This window comes from Ahaetulla prasina, chromosome 6 (assembly GCF_028640845.1).
Source record: "Ahaetulla prasina isolate Xishuangbanna chromosome 6, ASM2864084v1, whole genome shotgun sequence".
Classification (NCBI taxonomy): domain Eukaryota; kingdom Metazoa; phylum Chordata; class Lepidosauria; order Squamata; family Colubridae; genus Ahaetulla; species Ahaetulla prasina.
The window spans coordinates 62,624,451-62,651,266 of record NC_080544.1 but is presented as its reverse complement, the minus strand read 5'-3'; the positions used below and the strand labels follow the sequence as shown (position 1 = coordinate 62,651,266).

The 26,816-nt window shown below is 36.5% G+C and overlaps 3 protein-coding genes across 8 annotated transcripts in view; 1 reads left to right on the top strand and 2 right to left on the bottom strand.

Moving 5' to 3' along the window:
• ABCC2 (ATP binding cassette subfamily C member 2) overlaps positions 1-5,902 on the bottom strand; it is a 44,162-nt gene extending 38,260 nt beyond the window's left edge. For both annotated transcript variants that reach the window (XM_058187076.1, XM_058187077.1), the window contains exon 1: positions 5,772-5,902. The gene's annotated coding sequence lies outside the window, so the exon portion shown is untranslated. The remainder of the gene's footprint in view (positions 1-5,771) is intronic.
• Positions 5,703-13,888, bottom strand: CUTC (cutC copper transporter). Of its 5 annotated transcripts, XM_058187089.1 has the most exons (10): positions 13,691-13,788; positions 13,347-13,411; positions 11,573-11,644; positions 10,743-10,802; positions 9,971-10,180; positions 8,496-8,531; positions 7,530-7,663; positions 7,329-7,356; positions 6,829-6,934; positions 5,703-6,102 (listed from the first exon to the last, which is right to left on the bottom strand). In XM_058187089.1, exons 3-10 carry the CDS (start codon positions 11,640-11,642, stop codon positions 5,991-5,993), a joined length of 756 nt encoding a protein of 251 aa, XP_058043072.1. In that variant the 5' UTR covers positions 11,643-11,644; positions 13,347-13,411; positions 13,691-13,788; the 3' UTR covers positions 5,703-5,990. The 5 variants fall into 5 exon arrangements, with proteins under 5 accessions (XP_058043072.1, XP_058043070.1, XP_058043069.1 ...); XM_058187087.1 differs by lacking the exons at positions 13,347-13,411; positions 13,691-13,788 and adding an exon at positions 13,832-13,888; XM_058187086.1 differs by lacking the exon at positions 13,347-13,411.
• Positions 13,889-13,894: 6 nt separating this feature from the next.
• Positions 13,895-25,038, top strand: LOC131200397 (cytochrome c oxidase assembly protein COX15 homolog). The gene is made up of 9 exons (XM_058187084.1): positions 13,895-14,028; positions 16,472-16,659; positions 17,229-17,351; positions 17,571-17,757; positions 18,652-18,819; positions 19,048-19,129; positions 19,396-19,550; positions 20,147-20,260; positions 20,990-25,038. Exons 1-9 carry the CDS (start codon positions 13,954-13,956, stop codon positions 21,119-21,121), a joined length of 1,224 nt encoding a protein of 407 aa, XP_058043067.1. The 5' UTR covers positions 13,895-13,953; the 3' UTR covers positions 21,122-25,038.
• The last annotated feature ends 1,778 nt before the right edge of the window (positions 25,039-26,816 follow it).

Genomic DNA, 26,816 nt, shown 5'->3' with positions numbered 1-26,816 from the left:
TACTTGCATTGATATCCATTCCCTACATCTCTTTATTATTTTTCATTGGTTCACATCCTCTTTCATTTGTTCTATACATACAACAGTATGGCTGATCTATAATTAAGTTCATTTTAGAAGGTAACATCGGAAAACATTTTTTAAAGAGTTTGTACTTTTCTACACACAGCTTTTTCCATTTTACAACCTTTCGTGTCTTGGTGATTGAGTGAATCACTGCAGTAGTTAAGTTAGTGACACTTTAAGTGAACCTGGCTTCACTTTGCTTGTCAGAAGGTCGCAATCACAGGACCCTGGGACACTGCAAACACTATAAATATATCTCAGATGCCAAACATCTGAAATTTGATCATGTGACCATGGGGATGCTGCAATGGTCATAAATGTGAAAAGCAGCCATAAGTCACTTTTTTCAGTGTTGTTTTAAATTCAAAAGGCCGCTGTAGTGTACATCAAAATCCAGTCATAGACATTCCAATTCAAGGTGTTTGCTCCATTCACAGATCTATTCTAATTTATGATTTCACATAATTTGGCCTCTTCAGTAGAGCCAAATTACGATCAACCATAATGAAGAAGAATGGACATTTGTTTACTCATCTAGCAACCTGAACTGGATCCTGAAAGGAGCTCTAAGGACAATGCCCAACCTCTTGCCTTCATTTTAGACAAGGAAGCTACAAGATTTTGTACTTAGGCTTCTGTTGCTGTAGATCTGCAGAAGCTTATGCAGAGCAGTTATTTTTAATTTTTAATTCTCAACATACCTGATTTAACCAAACTGAAGATGAACAATCTGAAATAATTTTCCAACTGTTTTTGAGCAGCTGGAAAGTGATGACAATGATGGTATGAAAGTATTATAGAAATCAACCCTCAGATATTCAATATTGGTCTCTCTGTCTCTCTCCCTGTCTCTCTCCCTCTCTTCCTGTGTCATAAACATTTAGTTATTTCCTCTGCTGAGCCTGGAAACACTTGGCTATGCTTTCCAATTCTATACTGTAAATGTGTATTGGTGGTTCCTCTTGTCTTGGTGAGTATCTATCATGGGATATCTTGGCCTCTTGTCCCAACTGGAAACAATATAAATGCCATATTATATGAGATCTTTACTATGTGTGCACCTCAAGGTTTTCACTCTTGCCTAGGGAAATATTGGAGAACAAACATTTTTTATTTTTTTCCCTAAAAGCCATGATGGCATGTAAATGGGCAAAAGCTAGTCTGGGCTTGTAAAATTGAACTACCGTATAAAAATCAGGGCGATTACAAAATATAGCAGAAGTGTTCTCTTCCCAAAATTCATAAAACTAAGATTTACATGAGACAATTAGAATTATTCGTTCATTTATATATGCTACCTAAATCACAAAAGTAAGTCATACATAATAATCATGTGATATATAACTTCAGAATTTAAAAGGAAAGCAACATATCTAGACACTGACCCAGTCAAAAACTATTTAGGAAACTAGCGTATTTTGGACAAAGTTAAGCAAAATGTCTTTTCTGACATGCTTTCTTTACAAGAGTGGGCTTTTTTATGGAATCAGTCAACCATCCAACCTGTATTACTGTTCACATAGATCACCCATTTTCTTCATCTTTGTGAAATAAAAAGGATTTTAATTTTAATAAAAGTCTAAATAATTTCTCTTCTTTAAAATGAATGTATTCATAAATGATAGTTATAATGTGCATTGAAAACAATGTAAACATTTTCCTGTAACTAATTTCTGAAGTCCCGACCAATAAGACACTGTAAATTAAAACCAGTAAGGTCAATGTTTCAAAATGGATATACAGCGAGTTTGTTAATGCCTCAATAGAAATCTTATTTGTGCATATTTGCTATATGTATAAATCAGTAACTGATACACGCTGTCTCAACCCACAAATTAAATTTCTTTACTGTTATCAAATGTCTTCTCACAATTCATGACGATTACATTTCGTGTCATCCTGACTAAGATTTATTTACCCAGAAAACGTATCCAGAAAACACTTACCCAGAAAACAGAACCACAAAAATGTTCCAAAGTTGCTGCTGCCATGGCCAATGATCTCTCCTCCAGCTGTTGTCAAACTATTCTGTCTAACCCAGGAAGCCAGGGCAAAAGTCCCAAGTGTTCAGCAAAGCAGTATTAGGAACCTGATAAAATACCATTAATCTTTAACCCTATAATCAAACTCAGGAACTGTGGAAAAGAGCTGGCTGGCATTTGCCTAAGACTTGGGAGATACAAAGTTAATGGATCTGAGTGGGGAGTAACAATGTCCTGGTGACATTCTCAAAATATATGATAAAATTTTAAAAGTCCTCCTTTTCCAGGAGTGGGTGGATGAAATATACATGGAAAGAGTTCTTTTAGCAGATTAGTTCTGCATTGGGAATCCAGTTTGGAGAAGACTATGTTTTCAAGTCAGTTTTGACTCTTGTTGATGGCCTGGAAAAGTCCAAGCAGGGGGTTTTTTTGGCAAAATTTTTGGAAATCGTTTGGCATTTCCATTGTCCTAGGGTTGAGAAAAAGTGGCTGTCTCACAATGACCTACCTGAATTTGACCCTAAGGAGGACTAGAATTATGGTCTCCCAGTTTCTATCCTGGCACCTTAATTACTACACCAAACTCTTTCCCTACTTACTCTCTTCCCCAATTTATTTCTACCCAGCAATGGTGATACCAATTTCAAAAAACATCAGAAACCACTGAAAAAACTGAGCACAGTGAAAAGGCTTCCCCCCCCCTCCATATACTGTAAAATGACTAAACCCAGAGCAAACCATTATTTAATTCTAAGGAAAGTGTTTGCTGCCCACAGGATGGGGAATCTACATCCCTTGGTTAATTAAATATCAACATATTTTTGAAAAATGTCTGTAGTAGAGACTTGCATTCGGTTGGAGGGCGAGACATAATCAGTAACTGGTTGTCGTGTGGGGTGTTATAATTCCTTTGAGAATTTTCTAAAAATGCAAAGCAGTAACACTGAGATATTCCTTCCCTCATGTTTTCTGTTTGACGGGAAGGGAAAGAGTTAATTTTATGCAGCAAACAGTCCATCACCTTCTTTTACAGTGCATGACTTGCACAATATAACATTTGGCTCAAAGTCTCCTGAACTCTTGCAACATTGGGTAAATGAAAACACAATTATTTATTGAACTTTTCTGACTTTGTTTTGCTCTGTGTATTCTTCTTGTGCAACTTCAATACTTCCATATGCAGCTTGTTTGATGTGTTTTATACATTATGCTATGACATCGGTATTTGGCCATCTGTACAGGCTTACAGTTCGTTTCTAAAGCCAACTGATTAAAAGATATTAATGGGATGTGCATATGAAGCTAGTGGACAAGAATCAATAAACCTTCAGAATAAAAAAAAATGTCCAGCCCTATTTAAAAGTTCAGTAGGACTTGAGACCAGGTTATTTGACAGGACAATCTCCTATATTAGTGATACAATCATTGCATCAAACCCTCTTTCAGTTTCCCTACTTCCCTAAATGAGGCAAATCTAGGGCAACAAGAAAGTGATAAGTGCTCAAAGGTTAAGTCTTCACTTATGGAATGTTCTTCCTAGAGTTTTTTGCTTGGCCTACATTGTGGTCTTTACAGCAAGAGAAGCTGTTTTTGTTTTCTTGGACATTTCATTTTAGTACACAAGTTTAATTAACTTTTGTTTTCTGAAATATTTCTATATTATATGTAAACAATATAGGTAGCTCTTGAATTATGGTCATTCATTCACAGAATGTTCCAAATTATGAGTACTGAACAAAGAGACTTACAACCTTGAAGTTCCGGCTGTTGCAGCTCCCCATGGTCACATGTACAACATTTGGGTGCTTGGCAACCAGTTTCCACTTATGACTGGTTGCAGCATCCCGCAGTTACATGCTTGCTATTGCCGAACTTCTCTCTCAATTTCCTACAAGCAAGTCAATGGGGAAGCCAGCAGGGAAGGACCCAAGCCGCTTGGGTAATTCTCCCCCTCACCCAGCCTTTCTTCACTCACATGCACTGCAACCTTCTTCCCCCTTTTCTCGCTCTTGTTCAATGCCCTTGTTCCCCAGTTCCTACACTCTAACACACATAGGAACTCCCTAAGGTTCTCCTTCCTCAGCCTCCCTGCACTCATTCAGGCACTGTTGTGACCCAGACCAAGTAGGTAGCAGGAAACTCCGCCCGTGAAACAAACAAACTTTATTCGAACAGTTGAGAATTACTTCATTTCCAGAGTAGTTCAACAAAATTAAAACAAGTTCCTTCCAACACAAATTCCTCAGTCCTATCGCAAACCTTGGTCCAATTAGGCAAACTGCCAAAGGCCTTTCTTGGCAAACGTTCAGAAGTCACAAAAATAAATGCACGACGTAGACGAAGCAGAAGACGAAGCAACTAACATTGTTTTCCCAAATGCTGTTGCTGGTCTGTTTTAAGCCTTATGGGAGGGGCCAATCATCTCTTGGCCCTACTCCTGAGTTGTCCTTTTTGCTTGAGCTGCTCTTGCCTTCCGGCAGCTCTTCTCATGCGTGCACTAGAACAGACTCTTCCTCTTCCTCTGCCTCTCTACTATCAGTCTCTGGAGGCTCTGAAGTCCACACCTCACTCCCCGATGGCCCTGGCCTCACCTCAGCCTCATCGCTGTCCGACTCCGTTGCCAGCTCTGCAGGCTGCTGGCGGACCACAACAGGCACACACTCACCAGTACCCTTCTTTCCTGGCTTCCTTCTGTATGTTCACACACATACGCACACACACACAAATTGCTCTCCTTCCCTTGGATTCTCTGCACTTGCACACATGCGTACCTGCACCCTATGTCCTCTTTCCTCAGCCTCCCTGAGCTCACACTGCACTGAGCTCACACCAGCCCACCCACAACTTGCTCACAGCCTCCCCAGGCCTCCCCCACACCCCTGAGGCATCCTTATGCTCCTTCTCTTGGACTCCCTCCAGTTTCCACTTAATGATCTGCATGTTTTGGGGTTATATGACAACTAGGCTGTCGCAAAGTGATGTGATCACATGCCATCACACTTTATGAATGCATCATTTTGTGACAACAATCCCAGTTCCAATTACCACCATATCTCAGGGACTACTTACTTGTACAACTATTGGAAGGTTTACCCTGGTAAACTAAGGAAAAATAGAAGGAAACTTTGCAAAAAAAAAAAAGTTTGCACACTTCCCAGAGTCATGTTTGAATAGCATTACTGACTCCTATTAATTTATTCATCATTTGTGACAGATGAAATCAATGTGCCTATGAATTTGGATATGGCAAAGCTTGCACTGCTAACTCTTGCCTTACTGATCCTTTGTTATACTTCCCAAAGGATGGAACCTTTACCAACTTTTTCTTTCTTGTCTTATGTGAAAGGATCCAATTTGTGGAAACATCGAAGCCCTTTAAACTGTCACAACCTGGAATCAGTTACAAGGTATTGCACCATTTTCCCATGCTGTTCTTGCTCTTTTAGTCATCCATTATCTAAATTACCTCTCACCCATTGCTAAATTCCATTTTATTCCGGCATTCCACAGAAACAGAGGCCTGAATTTTCATCCAATGAACTAAGAAGGGAAGCATAATATACTCACCTCTCTTGCCTGCCTGGAATAAACACCAAAGTCCCTACCCAAGCTGGACAAAACATGCAGCATGAAGAAGGGCTACAGGGATGAAAATCAGCTTCATCATTTATTTGAAAAGTAAAAGTCTAAACGAGTTTCACCCAGTGATGAATGCCTCTTTACCTAGTATCACGCCTCGCTAGAGTTTGCTCCTCATAGACAAATGATGTCACACTATTTAGTGAAAAGATTGCTTGAATGAAGACTAGGAAGTGGGAAGAGGAGAAAAACACACATCAGCATCTTCACTGGACTGATCCAAATACTACTGAAATGTCTACACTTAAAGAACGGGGAAGTCAGGGGATAGTAGGTCTTCCTGTCCCGTATCCTCTTCTTTTTCTACAGGACATTCTTTGCAATGGCATTCAGGGTCCTCACTTTAGTCACATCTGCCACCATGCTAGAATGCTCAGGTGTAGAGAGGGAGGTTCCCATCTTAACACTGGAGTTCCTAAAAAAAAAGCAACAAGTCTTTAAATATTATCTAAAAAGTAATCCTTGGGATATAAACAATTAACAGCTGTTCGAAGTTATAACATCCCCTCCAAAGCTACATCTGACCCCCTTTTGCCCTAACAACTGACTGTAGGTTATGTATTATCTGTAATTCAGTACCAATTTAATGTACGCATCCCCCCACTGGAACCCTGCAGCACTTGGACCTGTTCTCCACTTGGGGGCAGAACAAAATGGCAGCTGCAGGACAAACCACTCTGGCTGCCGTAACAATCCCTGAGGCACCCTGTACTTCACTTAACGACCTGCATGTTCATTTAACACCTGCAATGTGGGGAGCAGGGTTGAGGTTTAATTAAGTGAGATTCTCCATTTAACAGCAATCACAATATAGACCATAATGGGCAGATATTCATTATGATTGTATCTCAAGAACCACCTGAACCCAGAAAAAAATCAGGAAAAGAATAACTTCAAACCAAATTCTTATTTGGTCAATACACAGCATTTATCAGAACACCTCCTGTTGTCACTCTACTGAAATATCAAAATGCGAGTGGCTGCTTCAGTAGCCTGACAACTTCCTTGTTACAGCTAAGAAGTTAGGAACTAGAGATGAATTTTATTGCAATGCAGCCAATGCTTTTATTCAGTTTACAACTGTAAAGTTACATTAAGTAGTACAAACAAGATTAAGGCAAGGAAGAACTTGCCCTGTTACCTGAACTTCATGCCTGAGTTCTTGGCTGAGCGAGCCGAGCAGTGAAACTCAGAAGCACCAGAGCCTTCTAAAATTCTTTGTAGGTTTCTCTCTGTTATGCCTCCCCCTGTCAGAGATAATCCATCTCTGAGTTACAAATGAGAAGTTAAGCATAAGCGTTCACAAAAAAAGCCAATTTTCTCTAGATATTAGAGGGAAACTCTGCTCTGAATCTGGGATTATTTCTCAAAAACACTTTAGCTTTTAATATCAACGGATAGCGAACTTGCATCTCTTCAGCAAGTAAATCTGCTAGGTAATATTCCTCTTCAAGGACCAATTGCTGTTGTTTTTCCTTGATGGTATAGATAGAGTAGAATGGTAATACTAATGCTAGCAAAATTTAGAGAGGGGATAGAAATGAAGTCCAGTAGACTCTCATCCAAGAACTAACATAGTCTTTATCAATACATTCTTGAATTTTACCCTATATCAGCTAATGGCACTCATAACAAGCTTACCTGGTACAATAATAATCCTGCCCTTTGCCTATAAAGGAAAAAAAAGGATTAGTAACCTTACTTGTAAGAAAAAATAAAACTCACATAGAATCTTCAGATATCAGACTGACGGCTAGCTGACATTTTCTCTATTCTGAATTGTCAGGGGAAAAAAGGATAAATTATCAACAGAATTACAAAATGGGAGAAATAAAAGCTCACCTGTTCTATCAGTCGCTTTATCAAGGGCAGCCCCTCCAGGGCAGAGCTGTCACAGCCACTAGTTAGCACCCGTTCAAAACCTATGGATATCAGTGTTTCCATGGCTGTTACAGGATCACACACCATGTCAAAAGCTGCAGGGGAATTAAAACTCTCCTGGTTAAGACTAATTACAATTGATAAAATGTTATTTTAGATAAGTTTTAAATTTCAAATAGTATCAATCTTGGTTCTAGAATAAGAAATACAAGATTAGCAAATAACAGAACACATAAACTGGGAAAGGGGAAAACATAAAGAGTAAAATACAATATTTTATAAGATTCAAAAGACAGAGATGGGCCTGCTCTCCTAAATTTTATTACTAAATTAGCTGTTTGTCGTGGATTATCAAATGGATAACATTCCTGAGCAGCACTGATGTCAATATAAGACATTGACATTTAAGAGATGATACACAGCTCTGCGCATAATTGCAAAAATAAATATATAACTAGTGTACAGAGTTTTGTGACGGTATTCAATTATTTCCTAGAAAGTTTGGTTTTATATAGTCAATTATTTAAGCAATGAAATGATTATTTTTAAATTTTATAACAAACATAAATGTTCTGGTTTTTTATTGACATTTTATTTTATTTTATTTATTTTAAGTACTCATTTATTTTATTCCTTAAATGTTTTGATTTTTTTTTATGTTCAAAAGAAAAAAAGCTGCATTAGAACAAATCAGTCTGTATTAAAAAAATCTACTAATAAGAAAAGTCTAACCATTCATGCAATATAAACATTTTTGTAATAAATAAAAAGCAGAATATTAATTACGAGTCTGGATCTCCAAGTAAGGCTGAATTCCCTAGGCGGAAGCAGGGACACCTCAGACGACATTCTCACAAACCCCCACTGGCATGTCACAGTGCCTGGGCCTGCATTTTTCCAATTCCCTTTTTAAGCTATAAAACTCACCTCTGTGGAAGGTGACTGGCAGAGGGCGAGCAGCAGCTGCAAAGGAAAGACCACCAATCAGTAACATTCTCATGCTGAGGTGAAAAATATATTTTCTTACAAAAGACTTTTCATAAAAAGGCAGCTTGTATAATAGTTCAGCCACCTTGCTACCTTGAGACTATTTCTACAATCTGTATCAGTTTCTAATCTTGTCTACCAAGATAGCTTTTCAAAGTTTTCTCTACCTTTTGTATATGAAATCCCTTACAACAATTATGCTCGTGTACCCACTGAAAAGCAATCTTAGAATCAAAGAAGCATCCATGAGTGAGAGGGGCAATCTCTAAATTTGATATATAAATTAAATAAATAAATATTTTTATTCTTCTCCATAGACAACATGTCAATAAATCATTCACAGAATTAAATGAACATTTGTTTTGATGCTTTACATGTCTTTGGAACCAAATACCTGAAGGACTGTCTCTTACGCTAGATACACTACATTTTTTAACACAAAGAAAAGGCCTTTTCTTTGTATCAATCCAATTTTGTGACATTCTCCCTAAAGAATTGCTAGATTATTTTACTATATGACTATATTTTTGTTTCAAATATTTTACTAGCTTATCAAAATATAAAATAACAGAAGTACCAAGAAAAATGAAAATAAGGGAAAAGGGGGAAGAGAGAAAAGTGTAGGATAAGGGGGAAAAGGAAAAAAAACCACTGACTTCCAATTCTTTCTGGTGCAGTAGAAAAACCTCAACTTTTTACTTTTATATAATAATATATACTTGCTGTATGACTATACTTTTAGTGTCGGATCAAAATAATTTTATTTGTCCATACATTGTAACTAACTGCCTTGCCTTTGCTTCCTTGTTCATACGCTTTCAGTTTTACAGCTAAAATTATATTTACTTTTATTTGTACTATATAGTGTACTGTATGGAGTACCATATGGATTATATCTGTCACTTTGAACTTTCGTTCTCTATAAATTTGTAGAACCCATTCTGATGCAGAACTGTCTAGAAATTATGAACATAAAATTAAATGAAAAGGCTTCATTAAAGATGCTGAAAGCTGCCAATCTTTAAGGGTTATGAGTGCTTGGAAAATATACACTATTTTTTTCTCTGAAAATATGAGCTCTTGGATTAAAAAAAACCAAAAAACCACAACTATATGATTCATTTTATATGAGAAAGGACTAAAAAATTGGCTAATTCTAATAATAATGCACAATGCCTCTAGATGAACGGGAAGCAGTTATTGTAGCTCAACTATGATTATAGGAAATCATACATCCATCTCAACGATACATCCATCTCAACTCAGAAGAATGAGCCTGCTTCTCCCAAGCAATAAGAAGGGGGTCATAACATCTACCTATAAGACACCATTGGGGTTTTTCCTATCTGAAATTTGGATTTACTAAAGTTGTGGTCACAAAAATCAAATAAATCTTAAGGAAAGCAAGATCTAACCAAGCAGTTCTGTGCAGAGTTCCGTGTCTACATAGCCATCCTCAGTTAAAGCTCCAAATACCAGCCCATCTGCTCCATACTGCTTGGCAAGTTGGATGTCAACTTTCATCACCTCTATTTCCCGATCAGAGTAGAGAAAATCCCCACCACGGGGACGGATCATTACAAATATGGGGATTCTTGTGCATTGCTTCACTACTTGCAATATACCTATAAGTAATAACAGTGGTAAGACACATCAGTTAAAAGTTAAGATAGCACATGAATATGACACAACAGTAAAGTACATTATAACAAAAGATAATTATACCAACCCAAAAAACCTAGTTCCACAGTTCTGCTTCCTGCAGCAATAATCCAAAAGAAAAAAAATTCTTACCTTTTCCTAAAGAGGTTGGGAAGTAAAAGGGATGTTGAAGAAGTGCATATGAACAAAAATGAAAAGGTCTTAACCTGCTTCTAAAACATGGCTAATGCCATAACATTCTGGTTTCAATTAGAAAAATAATATCTTCCTTTTTATCTGACAATTGGAATGCAATAGATCATGGTGTCAAACTCGCAGCGTCACGTTGCCGTCATGTGACATTTCGCAACTTTTTCTCATTCGCAGAGCTGGGGTGCACATGGCCTGTGTGTGACACATCCGGCCCATGGGCAGCCAGTTTGACACCCCTGCTGTAGACCAAGAACTAGTTTACAATATTTTATAGCACTATTCAGTTCTCATCACTGTAAAGGCTGAGAGGCTGGATTCAGCTTGTCAACTCACCAATACTTGGTGTAGTTCCACCCTCCATCAAATTGGCACATAATTCAAGGCGACCAGCACCTGCAAAAGATACAGATACCGGTATACTGTTTGAAAGCAGATGTTAGAAACAATACATTTTTTGCTGTAACAGAAATGTTTCTGGGCATTCCTGGAAGTTCATTTACAAGGAAAGGGCTTATTTAATGTCCTCATTTGGACTTCTAAGTAGTAATAAATATGAAAAAGTGAATATGTATTCCACGTGATTTGCTGAGGGACTGATTAAAGTAAAACAACACAAAAACTCTAAAACAGCTGTATATGAATTATCTATTCATACAGTAGTGGGTTGCTACCGCTTCTCCCCAGTTTGAGAGAGCCAGTAGTGGAGATGTTGAAGTGACAGTGAACCGGTTCGCTCCAACTGTCATCTGGCCCTCCCACCCGCCCCTGCGCTATACCTACCTTTATTCCTCCGTTTTTAGCCCAGCTGAAAGGCGCGGCAGAGCGGATTGCAATGCCTCAGCTGTTCAGCCAATCAATGCGCTTGCGCAAAGTGAATGCGCAAATGCAATTGTGCGCAAAACGCATGCACGAAGCAAACCGGTGGGAACATTGGTTAGAACCCACCACTGTATTCATATAAATTTGCACCTTGCCTGTATCAGAGCACATAAAAGAATTGATGATATTAAAAGGAATACATAGGTTTATACTTTGTAACATTACACATCCTGCTTTTCCCTCCAAAAGAATTTCCAAAATGGCTTCATAATGCCTTTTGCAATAGCCTATGTCCCCCAGAGGTAGGTCTCCCAGTATCTTCAACTTCTATTTTATGCAATTACCTCCTCTTTCAGCGTTAATGGCAGATTCCACTGAATCAACACATACTTCCATGAGAAAGCCATTGGCCATTCCTTGAAGAGAAAGACAAAATGGAAGTTAAGGGGCAACTGAACTCTACCCTTGAAGAAAGAATAAAGCTATTTATGAAAAAGGTGAAAATATTCAAATAAATTCCTTGTGCGTCCAATCACACTTGGCCAATAAAATTCTATTCTATTCTATTCTATATCTCAAACTGTAGCTCTCACTGTTTCTTCTCCATGATTAAGCCAAATATATTTGAACTCAAAACTCAGAAGGTTCCTAGATTTTCATTTACTCGTCAAATTATGTCTACGCTATTGTAAACAACAGTCTGAACAACATAGCTAGGCATTATTAGTGAAAAACTAAAACTTTAATAGAAGACTCGATCTTCAACCACCTCCATATTACTTTTGAAAGCAGAATGAATATAAACTTCTGAAGACAATACTTTAGCACATTCATGCATTACATACAATAATTAAGGTAATTAAAGGTAATGCCAAAGATTTTCCTAAAGCACAAAAAAAGAAAATTAAGATGAGGGCATAAAGGGAGAGGCAACAGCTATAATAGTTTTGCTTATTAAAGATCCATTTTTTTCTCCATGTAAAAAGATTCTACTATATAGTACAATGAGCAAAAACTGATTTGCCTTCCCTCTCACTTTTTTCAGATAATTTAAAGTATTTTGGCTGTTAAATAGGAATTACAAAGTTGAGGAAAGATTTGGCATCCATAGAAGTGATGAATATAGCATCCTAGGCTAATGCAGAAAGATTTTAGACACATAAAGACTGACCTGTGATTGCTAATAAGTAATGCACCAACTTCAAGACTTTTGATTACTGTATTTTATGTTTCTTACACAATTGTCTATGATCAACTTTTTAACTATAAGACAAAATACCCACATGAGTTTGGTAACGCTAACTACTCTAACTTCTCTAACTTGTGTAGATAATTACCATTCTTAGTCCAAAGCAAATATTTCAACTATAAAATATTCAATAGCCTAGTTAAACATACTTATGCATAGTAATCATACATATTTTACAGCTGTTCTTAATCTTAGAATACTAGGATCCCATGTTCAACTGAAATAGTGCCAGTTAATTGCACTGTTGGCATTGTATTAATTGCTTATATTATTTTACATAAATGTGATGCAATGCTTTACATTATGGAAAAACAAAAGTAACTTAGAAGCTATATGGGCAAACACTTATCCTGAACTAAATATAACTTTATAAAGCCTTATTGTAACTGTATTATTTTAACAGAAGGGAAAACTGGAGACCAATTTATTTATTCATCAGAAAAATAGTGAAAGTCTTTAATAAAAAAGGTAAAAGTTCCCCTCCCACATATGTGCTAGTCGTTCCCGACTCTAGGGGGCGGTGCTCATCTCCGTTTCAAAGGCGAAGAGCCAGCGCTGTCCGAAGCTGTATGTTTTTCTCAATGAAAGTAGATGATTTGGGAGGATGGTTTTCACTAGAGCCATGAGGAGGGAAGAAACGCTTAACTCCATCACTTTAACAGCACTTGTGCTGATGCCGATTTCTGTGTGTCAATACAGACCCACTTCAAAGATCTAAAAAGTTTGCCGATGAGAGCCACCCTAATAATCTCTTCTATGTTATGCTCTTCCACATCTAAGGATCGTTTCAAGTGGATTAATATTAGCAGCGCAATCCTACACATGTAAATCCCAAACCCAGCAGAACTTGCTCAGGGTTGCGTGCGTACCTGGGATCAAAACCCACTGAATTCAGTATGAATTTAGGTCTTCAGCAGACACACAAAGGACTATTCTAAAAACAAAACAAACCCATCAGCCCCCTTATCTGCGGCGCCTTTTCCCGTTTAGTTTTCTGGAGTGGATGCAGCTAAGTGCAGCGAGCCAAACCCAGGTAGAAGTGGGGCTCCAGCGAAACCTCCCCACCGCATGATTCGCTTCTTTCGAAGCTATTCTGAACCTATTGAAGGTGGGTGGGTGCTCGCTGATTTAAGGGTATGCGTTCAAACTCCGCCTTTCCAAGCCTCATGATCCCTTCCGGCTCCCGTTCTTAGTTTCGCCTCCACCCACTCACCCTCGCACCCTCCCACCGGGCCTCGTTTCCGGTCCCATTTCCTCATTCTAAGTCAGTCACGGGGTGGGAGCTCCGCCGGAGGTGGCTTTAAGGTTGACGGGACTGCTGGGAAAGGGAGAAGGCCACGCCCCCAGCTCTCACCTGTCTTGACCTTGAAGGCGAGAAGCGCCGTGCCAACCATCACGTGATCCCACGGAACTTGCCGCACTTCGTTTCCGGGGAAAGTTGTCTTACTTCCGGTTAGAGGAAAGCAATTTGAAGCGATGCCCTTACGGACGGTCCTACTAGGAGGTACTCGGTTTTTGCTGGCACCCCGTCAAGGAAATTCTTCTGGCCAGGTACTTGCACAGTAGAATATGATTTCTTGATCTCTAAAGTTAGGGCTATCATCTGGGCTGCAAACATCCCGACAAAAATTAAATAATAAAGCGCATTTTATTATTCTGTCCTGCAATGGTCATACGGAGTCGTACACCCAAGCACACGCAAAACGTATTATATATGAAGTGACTTGGGATCATGTTTCTATGATAATCCTACTGTGTAAATACATCGTCAATGTATGTATATCAAGCAAGTATTGCTTGCTGTCACAGTTCGTGTACTTCTGTTTCCCAGAAAAATAGTCTCAATTTACTCTTAACACACCCTTTAAAATGAAACCTGCACTTTCCACATTGCTGGGTTTTTAATGTAAAAAAAAGAGAAGAGGCTTTATTTCAACAAACCAAAACATAAAAATGCCGTTGTTTATTTAAAACATTTATGCTTTTCAGCATTGAAAACAGCGTATTAGATAGCAAAAATAAGATAAAATCTGGTCTTAATTTTTGGTCCAAAATAATGCTACATGGACCTGAAATGGAATAGGAAATGGGGGGGAAGCTTACCAGTTCTTAACGTATTCTAATTCTTGGCTGTGATAAGAATAGGATGCTTAAAAAACTTGGTTAACATTAACATCTCCAAAATAAGATGGTTTTGCTGATCTGCCTTACAGTATAATGTAAAGGCTTGGCCATCCAGTTAAGAGGCAGATAATGTAAAATACAGATAAGCTTTGACTCACAATCATTCATTTAACAACTTAAAAATTATATCAGGAGAGAGTTATGATCGGTCCTCACACTTATTACTGTTGCAGCATCACCACAGTTGCATGATAAAAATCTGTGCTTTGCAACCAACATGTATTTATGTTGCAACATCCTGAGATCACATGATCACTATTTGCAACCTTCCCAGTTGGCTTCTAAGAGTCCATGGGGGAAGCTAAATTCATTTAATGACCATATGATTCACTTAATAACTGGAATGATTCATTTAACAACCATGGCAAAAAGGTTGTAAAATTGGGTGCAACTCACTTAATATCCATCTTGCTTAGAAACAGAAATTCTGATCCCAGTTGTGGTTGTAAGTTGAGGATTACCTGTACTATATATGTAGTTCATGATTGAATTGCTGGGTTTTGTTGATTGCTGAGTTTGCTTTTCTTCTTGCAGACATTTAATTACAAGGCAACCTCACCAGTGCCTTGTAATTAAGCATCTGCAAGAAGCAAGCTCAAAAGACAAGAATCCAGAATAAGCTGATAGAGATGGTAGTTCCTTACTATTGGCTTCTATCAGCTTCTTTTCTCTTTGAGGTACTTATGAATGTGGTCATCTCCAGAGGGAAAAATTGATGATACACACATAATATCATTATACAAATGCTCTGGCTTGCACACTTGATCAGATATTAAGATACAATGATATACGTTTTACAGTTGCATGATGACATTATTGTAGATGTGTTGCTATTTGCCATCATTGTTTGCTCTGGATGTTACTGTTTCTGAGAACAGTAACATCCACAATAAACAGACTTCTACAATAAAAATATAAAAAGTTGTACTAAGCTTCGTGGTCAAATCAGTTGACATTCTAATGTATCATTTTCTATTAGAACTCTTGTGAATGTGTTTTAGTATAGTATAGTATAGAATTTTATTGGCCAAGTGTGATTGGACACACAAGGAATTTGTCTTGGTGCATATGCTCTCAGTGTACATAAAAGATACCTTCATCAAGATACAATACTTACAACACTTAATGATAGTCATATGGTACAAATTTAACACTTAATGATACAACACTTAATAATAGTCATAGGGTACAAATAAGCAATCAGGAAACAATCAATATCAATTTTTTTGTGCTTTTTAAAAGCACAATAGCTTATCCTTTAAGTACATCTTAAATCAGTATTTTTCAACCTTGGCAACAAAGATGTGTGGATTTCCACTTCCAGAATTCTCCAGCCAGCATTCCAGGATGGGGAATTCTGGGAGTTGAAGTCTATACATCTTCAAGCTGCCAAGGTTGAGAAATACTGTCTTAAGTGATATATTGAAAGCCACTTTGGTATAATGGTTAGGCTAGAAACTGGGAAACTCTGAATTCCACTCCCACTTTGGGCATAAAGTCAGCTGGGTGACCTTGGGCAGGTCATTAATCTCTAAGCCCTAGGAAGGAAAATGTTGCCAATAAAACTGCAGGGAATCTATCCATCCCATTTTCAAGAATCAGACATAATTAAACAGAAGAAAGAAAATGATATACCAAAAACATTTTTTATTATGAAGTGCATCTTTCCAGTAGCTGTGGTTCCTTTTTTATTAACAGTTATCTTCTCAGTCCAGTCCAGTAGTAAAAATATTTAATACTATACTGTACCAAGAGTTTATATACTTATTGGAATAGTTAATTGATGTCTTATCTCCTTCTTTGTCTTTAGCAATGTCTCAGGTGGTGGCGGCTCCTGCAGAAACGAACACAACACAGTGCAGTTTCAGAAGCAGCTTCACATTCCAGAGTGGCAGTACCACCTGTACCCAATGTTGTGACAGACCGGACAATAGGACGTTGGCTCATAATCTGCAGTGGTACTGTGGCCGGAGCTGTGGTACTTGGTGGCATAACCAGGTGAGGAAAGTTATTTTCTCACTCTCAAATCCCCCATCTTTTTCTCACAATATATGCATCGTATTCAATGGATCTTTTTATATCCAAAAGATATATTTTTGCAACTTCCTCATAGCTTTGCTGTGTACGCTAAGTGTCTATTAGTGAATGTTTTAAAAAATATGTTTCCTTTGAGTACTTGTGTCATTCTTTTTATGTCTTTGAGGTAGGAGCTCTGTGCCTTAGTATTTGAGCTGAACATGTCATTTAAAAGTGCAAACTAAATATATTACATTTTTATATGACCCTTTATATCAATCTCCAGAGTGTTTAAAATAATCTTATTTCCTTTTCCCTTGGAAAATCTATGAGATATGTACATTATTTTTACTATATATGCATATCTTAAGTATTTTTTAATCACTAATAGGTTTGTGTTCAAATTCCCCCCCACCTGCTTTGCCTCTGAATCAATTTCTAAATTTCTTGTTATGTTCTAACTCTGCTTTTCTAGGTAGGCACCTCTATCATATTTTAACATGAAAGGACCTTCTTCCCTAATAAATAGTTTCTTTTTTTCTTTTTCTAAGGTTGACAGAATCTGGGCTTTCAATGGTTGACTGGCACTTAGTGCGGGAGATGAAGCCTCCTCAAACGCAGGTGGACTGGGAGGCAGAATTCCTAAAATATCAGCAATTTCCAGAGTTTAAAATGTAAGTATGATTCATGTTTAAGTTCCTTCAAATTAAAGTTCAGTTAGGAGGAATTGTATTATTTGCAAGCTCTCTTTCTACAACAGAGAAGTGGGGTGGGAATTGGAGATTTTGGCCACTTTTCTTGAGGGAATTTGAGTTGAAAATTAGAGAGAAATTATTAAATTTTGTTGCTGTTTTTTTCCTCTATTTTTGAAAACAAAATCCCCAATGCAACAGCCTGAACCATGACATGACACTGACAGAGTTCAAATTCATCTGGTACATGGAGTACTCACATCGAATGTGGGGGCGACTGGTAGGGTTGGCTTACATCCTTCCAGCAGCCTACTTCTGGAGAAAGGGCTACTTGAGCCAATCCTTGAAAGGTCATGTCCTTGCCCTGTGTGGGCTTGTCTGCTTTCAGGTAGGAATGGCTATTGGAATTTAGGAATAAATGGTTGTGGGTAGTCTTAAAATAACTGAGACATGCAATGAAAAATAGTAATATCTCAACATTTAAATGGATGGTGCTGAGCTATATATAAGTCAAAGCCTGTAGTTTAGCCTTGCAGAAGCTTGAAGTAATTATGCTAGAGATGGGTAGGCAATGAAGGAATGAAAGAAAGAATGAGGATGGATGGATGGATGGATGGATGGATGGAAGGAAGGAAAGTGGGTGGATCAGGCTGTGAACGTAATCCTGTTGTTTATTTAAATTCAGTTCAAGGCTAACTCAGCAGCAACCCACCAAAACGTTAGGGACTCCACAATCAATCTACCCCAAGGCTTGGGAGAACAACCAAGTTTTTGATAGTTTCTTGAAGATCCTTAAGTTAAAAACCACATGAGTCTTTGGTGGGAGGTCATTCCAGAGGGCAGGCCACAGAGAAAGTACATTTCCTAGGTTACACATGATGACATTGTTTAATCAATGTGACCTAGAGCAGCAGTCCCCAACCTTTCCATCTTGGCAACCTGGCTCGGTGTGGATTTGTGTGTGTGTGTGTGTGTGTGTGTGAATGGCAGGTGCATGCACATGCATGCACAACTCTATTGGTGCAAATGATGCACCGTCCACTTGTACGAGCAGTGGTCCCTTGCACTCATCCATGAAGCTCCATTCATGCAAGAGGAGAGTGCTCGCACACAAAGCTCTATTTGCATGAATCTCTGTTTTGAAATGGCTGTACACCGCCCTGAGTCCTCCGGGAGAAGGGCGGTATAAAAATCGAAATAAATAAATAAATGTAATATATAAGATATTAGCAGAAAAAGAAATGACCTTTGTTTCAGTATAACTATTTTGTTATTTTTGCAGGGTCTTTTGGGTTGGTATATGGTCAAAAGTGGATTAGAGGAAAAGCCAAATTCCCATGATATCCCGCGGGTCAGTCAATATCGTTTAACTGCACATCTGGGATCTGCTCTTGTTCTTTACTGCTATAGCTTATGGACTGGGCTATCCTTGTTGCTACCACAACATAAGGTATGTAAAATATGGGATTTGTATCTTGAATATTGGTTTGGTGCCATAGTCCTAGACAACATTTGCATTTGGAATAGGGAAGAGGTATGACAGGTATGTCCTATACAGGCTTAGACAGGAGGCAGAGATGGAGAATGTAATCAGAAAATATGTTACTTTTGTAAGATCTTTTATGTAGAATGCTATGAAAGGATTATAGCATATATTACTGTATTTGTGTTTTGGCAGCTACCTAAAATCCACCAACTATTACGCCTGAGAAAATTTGCTTATGGGACATCAGGACTCATCTTTCTCACTGCCCTCTCAGGTAAATGTCTGTGTTATTGGTGCCTTAAATTTGGAGGTGGGAAATAGGGGGAGATAAGAAAAATGCATCTATTGTAAGTCCTTGCTTCATCATGATAAGGTTTGCATTTTTGTGTGACATAAAAGTTCTTAAATCCCTTCTCCTGAAGGACAGTATACAGAGCTAGGAAATGTTATATGGTGTAAGGATAAAAACTTACCATCTTGAAAACTTTTAAATCTCATTGAAAAATTATCTTCAAGTTTTTCTGTTCTCTGAAACTGTAGGAGCATTTGTGGCTGGACTAGATGCTGGTCTTGTATATAATTCCTTTCCAAAGATGGGAGAACGCTGGATACCTGATGATCTCCTTGCTTTTTCCCCAATGGCAAAGAATATATTTGAGAATCCCACAACAGTGCAGTTTGATCACAGAATCCTGGTACGCATCATTGCCTTTATGCTATGAAGTAATAGGTTTTTTTTATCTAATTAGTTTTTTAAAAAATATAGACAAAAAAACCTAAGGTTATGGGAATGAATTCTACCAGCTTAGATGGAGTGTTAGCTTTTCCATACCTAATTTCAATTCCTGCCATCTATAATTTTAAAAATTGCTCCAGGTATGAAGGTCAGAAAGATCATTTTTGTTAAAACAGTAAAAATGTTGGCTCAGTTCTGAAGCTTGCATGATCCATTAAAACAAGGCTATTGCAAATGTACTACAATAGTCTTTGGAAACCCACCCATTAAGAGGATTTGAATATAAAAATTATGAAGATAATTTTTAGAGCCACAACAGTAGAGCTTAGAGACTATAATTTGAATCTCAAGAATTGCTGTTGACATAGTATAAGAGATAGGAGAAGGCTTGAAAATGCTTGAAAATGGCTCTGTATGTATCAGTATACCCAATACTTGTTCTACCCATTTCCTTCCTGATGAAAGCAAGATGGCTTGCTTTGTAAAATGGAGCTTTCTAAGGCTTTTGTGGGGCTGTTGGAAGATGTTTTAATAGTTTTTTCTTTCTTTCTTTAGGGCATTTCCTCAGTTGCAGCCATCACAATTCTCTATCTACTTTCCAGGAAGATCTCCCTCCCACGTAGAACTAGAATGGCATTTGCTTCCTTATTGACTGTAGCATATCTTCAGGTATTGATTTCTCATTAATGTACACATTTTAATGTACACATTTAAATTCCAGCCAGCAGAGAAATAGTATTCTCTGGGCTAAATGATAAACTGTCCTTCTAAATGTGTATGCACTTTAAACTAATTTATCTTGGATGATTGATTCAGGGATTTTAAATATAGTTAATAGCAACCATGACACTGTACAGACCTGCTTTTTTCATATAGCTTTGAGCTAGAAACAGACAGACAAATAGACTTGCCATATCATAATGGAAGAAATTGTCAGAAAAGGTAAAGCTGTGTAAGCATTATTTCATGAACCAATGGGTGGATTACTGTTGCAGTTGTTTCTTTTTCTTCTACTTGTAAGAGTGTAAAGAACGTAAGAGAGTGAGTAACCAAAGCTACTTACTTACGGTACTTACTTATTATAGCTATATAGCTGCCTACCTTATAGCAAACTTCAGGCAGCTCCCAACCAACAGTTAAAACAACATTAATAATAAAACAGCATAATACATACATATATTCATTAAAAACCACAAACATAAAAATCCTGGCAGAAAGTTACGCTGTCACATGCAATCCATCACTAAATCCTCTCATTATAAAGTTGTTTTGTATTACTGTTTATACAGTATACAAATGTAAGAGCAACAGATAAAAAGGTCTTCTGAACATTTGTAAAACATGCTATATACATTAAGTTATACCTGATTCAGCACTGATATTTTTGCTCCGTTGCAGGTCACCCTGGGTATCAGCACATTACTTCTGTATGTCCCAACTCCTTTAGCAGCTACTCATCAATCAGGTTCTTTGATGTTGCTCAGTATGGCTGTGTGGCTAATTCATGAACTCAGGGGGATTCCTAAATAGCTCAAGCATTGAATGTTCAGAATTCACATCTTTACAATATGAGCAATGTGATCTTCTACCTGAAGACTGAATTGAAGAAGAGGACTGTATAGAATGCTGTCTTGGCTTCATTGATGTGGAGAATACTGCTTCAAAACATGAATACAAACCATTATCTGTTTTGCTGGCCTTTTTCATGTTATAAAATGATTGAAATTATATCTGTGGAAAAAATTAAGGATTGTTTTGGCTATTCCTCATGTCCTGCAATACAGTTCATTGAAGATATAACCACAGACTTCCGGTGGTGACATCAGAGCGGAATGGGTGAGGGTGTGATCTACAGCTTCCGAAAGCCTAATTAATTCCTGAAAAGGAGCCCTTTAAAATTTAACCTTAAAGAATGGTTTGAATAGGTGTTGGAAGAATTAAAGAGGAGGATATACTCTGATTATTTGATATTTTATAATAAGCATAGTGAAAAGATTACAATATTTAATTAATTAATTTGATCTTAGGCTGAGGGAAAAAGGGGGGAGGGGACGACTGTTAAAGAGAAATTGAATGGTAAAATTTGATTTGGGTGGTGGTAAATAAGTTAAGGAATTGATATATAAGAATTATAGAATATTGATATAAGAAATTGTAGTTATAAATTCAGAGCAAAGTACATATATAGATTTACATAGATATAGATATATGTTTAACTGAGATATAGGATTTGAATATTACTAGTAGTCTAAAGTAAATAAGGGTGATAATACTTAAGTGTGTAAGAAATTAAATAATTAAATTAGAAAGTAGTAAATATAGAAGAACGTCTCAAATTAAATAGATTATACTTTTATGATATTGTGGAAGAACTTTACAAGAAATTTAACAATGGCAACCTCAACAATAGTAATGACAACTGGAAAAAAGCCTATTTCTAATCCAACACCTACGGCTTCTCGTACAATTCAATGGTCAATCGAAAATACGTTAAGGAAGGAGAAAGATAAAACAGAGCCAACAATGCATAGTATGCAAAATATGCTCCAACTAATTCAAGAGACACTGATGAAGTCGCAAGAAAGAATGGCAGATAATCAAGGAGAGGCTAGAAAACACCACCAAGAAATTAAAAATGAGATAGGAAAAGTGAAGGAAGATTTAAAAAACATGAAGGAAAAGATGGAAAATATACAACAAACAACTGTAGAAAATGAGCAAAAAGTCAAAAAAATAGAAACCAAGGTAGACCAATTAGACTTCAAGTCAGAAGTGGCGGAGCAGAAAGTATTACAATCAAACAAAGAATTAACAGATTCAATTATCTTCCTGGAAATGGAGAAAGCCTCATACTTCCTGCGCTTCCAGAATGTCGTGGAGGAGAAAGAGGAAGATCGGGGGCGGAGGGGGGGAATGGTCAAAATAACAGAATTAATACAGAGAGACAAGTCGGAAATAAAAGATACTATAGATGAAATTTACCAAGTACATAATAACTACATAAGAAGACACCGCTTAGCATAATAAGAGATGAAATCTATAAAAAGTCAAGAGAAGAGACTGTAACATACAAAGGGAAAGAGATTATAATTTTAAAACAAATTCCACGTAGAATTTGAGAGCACAGGCAACAGTATCAGTTCTTAACATCACACTTTATAAAATACAAAATAATGTTCAGATGGATAATCCCCGAAGGTATTCTCATTACATGGCAGGATAAGAAGTTTAAAGTGGACTCGATAGAAAAAGCTCAAGAATTCTATAAAAATTACCTGGAAGAGGAACAAGAAAGCAAAGACGAATCAGAAAGTAAAAGTCAAGAAGAAGACCGAGACAAAAAGAGAGAGAACTAAGGAAAACTCAAGAAAAAGAAAGAGAAAATATTGTGAGAACACAAATATTCACAAAATTTAAAAAACTAAATATAGATGTAATTTGCCTGCAAGAGGTTCATATTAAAAAAGGATTCCAAAAACTATTAGAAAACAAGAAATTAGAAAGATTACATGTATCTCTAGCACAACAGAAAAAAAGAGGAATTGCAGTATATGTAAAAGAAAAAAAATAAATTCAGAATTAGTGTATGCAGATGACAAAATTAGATATGGAACATAAACAAATTTTATTAGTAGTAGTATATGCTCCAAACAAAAATCAACAGGAATATTACAAAAAATTGCATAATAGAATAATAGAACAAGAAATTGAAAATGTATGCATAATAGGAGATTATAATGCCATAGTTGACAGTAAAGGAGATTACTATAGTAATAAGAAAAATAAAAAAGAAGGAAATATTACCTAAAGAATTCTTTAATATGGTATCAGAATTAAGTTTAAGAGACAAATGGAGAAAAATCTATAAAGAAGAAAAGCAATATATGTATTATTCCCACCCACATTAATTTTGGTCCAGGATTGACATGGCATGGATGACAATACAACTACAATCAGAATTAGAAAAAATATATATAGGAATAAATGAATGGGCCAACCACCCGATAATTATCCATTGGAAAGGACAAAAAAGGTACAAAAGATGGACTTTAAACCAAAATATATAAAGAGAAAGAATATAAGCAATTCCTCGAAAAATAGTTAGAGATTTTTCTAAGTGTAAATAACGAAGAAGATACGTCATTTTAAAACCTTTGGGATACATTAAAAGCATATATTAGAGAGGTGATGATCGCATATATGGCAAAGAAAAGGAAAGAGAAAAGGTCCCAGCAAAACAAACTACAAGAATAGCTTAAAAAATCAGGACGACCTACAGAAAGAACCCCAAAATAAAAGAGCAAAAGAGGAAAGTAGAATAATTAAACATAACTTAAACCTGATAACCCAAGAAGTGGCATTGAAAATAAAGATGGCGAAACAAAATTATTTTGAGCATGCAAACAAGGTGAGCACATGGTTAGCTTATAAATTAAAAAAGGAAAAGGATAAAAGAACGATACAATGTTTGAAAGATGAGGAAGGGAAAATCCAATATAAAAGAGAAGATAAGAAATGAATAATACATACTTTCTTCTCCAAACTATATACACAGGAAGAAACGATAGAAGCAGAAATTAAAAATTATTTAGAGGAAACAAATGTATATAAATTTACGGAGGAATAGAATGAAGTATTGAATCAACCAATCTCAGAAACAGACTTTGGAATTGCAATAAAAAGGCAAAAAAATAATAAAACGCCAGGACCAGATGGAATACCAGTTGAATTATATAGGAATATACAAAAACAGACAGGAGGATTAATGCTGGAAATATTCAATGAAGCACTACAGCAAGCAAACATGCCCCAAACACGGACAGAAGCCTTAATCACACTTATACACAAGGAAGGTTCAGACCAGCAATTAGTACAAAATTACAGGCCTATCTCTACTAAATTCTGATTATAAAATATATATGTCAATTATTGCTGAAAGGTTAAAAATAATCTTAGACAAATATATACATCCGGATCAAAATGGTTTTCTGCCTGGACAACCAATTAAAAACAATACACGGACTATAATAGACATATTGGAGTATTATGAAGTACACCCAGAGAAACAAGTTTCACTGGTTTTCCTTGATGCCCAAAAAGCTTTTAATAATTTGAACTGGAGATTCATGATACAACAAATTAAAAAAATGGAATTCGGATCAAAATTTGAAAAAATGATTGAAGATATAACCACAAATAATTTCAGTAGTACCTATCCTTAAATCCTATATATAAAAATGGCATGATGTAGAATAGGATTATGGAATGAGTGGCCTTGGAAATTTGGAAGTATTTGTATTCTATGAAGGATAGGAAAATGCAGTTTATATTCTAAATTGTATGCAACTATGTGCTTTCATATTTCTTTTAGTGGAATTATCTTCATTTTTAAATATTAACATATTGTGTATTATGAGTTCTAAATAAACATGATAAACATTTTTTCATTCACTGTTTTTTCATGTCCTCATGCAACCTATTATTAATAAGTTAAAAGAGAAAGCCATGTTATATTTTATGACTTGAAATGGTACAAGATTAATCATAAACTTCTTAAAAAATAGTAAACAGTGAAACAGAATTATGTAGGCAGGACAATGCTTTCCACAATCAGAAAACAAAAGCAAAGTCCAATTAATTTGGTTTGTCAAGAAGTCATCTCCACAATTGTTTGCTTTAATTCTTAAACATACTGGGTGCATGTTTCTTGTTTGACTTCCCTCTCTCAGGGCTGGCAATAACATACATTCAGAAAACATTTCTAATTCATACAATAAGCAGAAGCTTAGCCAGGTCACCTGCAAACACTAACAGCTTAGCTTTTGTAAGTTATCATATTCTTTGATTGTTTTTATGTTAAAATGAAGCGTGAACCCAGCCATTGTGTCCTGTAAATCCTGATTTATGTCTTAGTATAATATGTGAACTCAGTTACTATATTGCTATTCAACAAACAATTGCTTGATACGATGGGACTATAGTTAATTTGTCTGCCTTTTAAATGCTGTCTTATGGAAAACCTACAGTAGGTACTGGAAAAATATTTATATCCTGACTTTATTGTTTTTTATAAATAATTTAAGGCAGTGAACATATCTATTAGTCCTTCTCCTATTTTCCCACAACAACAACCCTTTGAGGGAGTTGGGCTGAGAAAGAATGATTGACCCAAAGTCATCCACCCAGTTTTCATGTGTAAGGCAGAACTCACAGTCCCCTGGTTTCCTGGCCAAAATGGCTTTCAAAAAACTCATATTTTCTTCCAGTCTGTTCCCTGGACACACCAAGTTCAAAAAGATACAGCCCACATTCAAACCCCTGTAATTATTAGGCAATTATTAAATTTCCCAGCTACAACAGGAACATATTGGTTTCTACTGCAATCAGTCTGTTTAATGCAAAGATGTTGAATATTTTATTGTCTATGTCCAGTTTTATGGTTGCTCTGATCTATCATATGTTGAAGCCAAACTTTTTTTTATTGGTGGAGAGAAGAGCGGGGGAAAACCTAAAAAGTGCTTTAACAAAAAAGTGAAAAAAATACAGCAGAAAAATACATAGTATATGTAATTACAACAATACACGATTAAAATTGTATATACTTGTCCAATGATGATAATCATATATTATCTATAGACAATCCACTTGTAAGTGGGAAATGTAATCAGGCCTTCAATCCATTGAATAAATGGAGCTATACATTTATTTTTTCAATGCTGCAATATCAGTTTGTAGCTATAAGGGCACATTTCTGTTGTCCAGTTACCACACTCCATGTACTAGGTATAAAGTTCAAAAGAATATTATCCTCTGAAATTTTAGCTTTCGTTGTCCAGTCATATTTATATAATCGACTTTCTCTGAAAATTTTAACTTAGAAGTTCAAGATAACTACTAATAGCATCTCCAAAAGTAAGCAATCCTTATTAAACATTCTCTGAGATACTAACTAAACTATATACATTTTTGTTGCATTAACCTCTTTTTAAGATCAAAGAAATTTAATTTTACTTAAGCCTATGAATGGCTCTTGTAATTATCAGAACGGGACTTTGATTATTTCAGAAATCCCCAAATAATTCCTTTCAGAATAAGTTCCTTCCTTAACATTGCTGAAATTTTACAAGCCAGCCAGCATTCATTCAAATACTGTAGAAATTAGGAAGATGGGTGGAGAGAGGTGGGCGCTTTTAGAAATGTGAAAAATAAAATATTTCGCCTCATC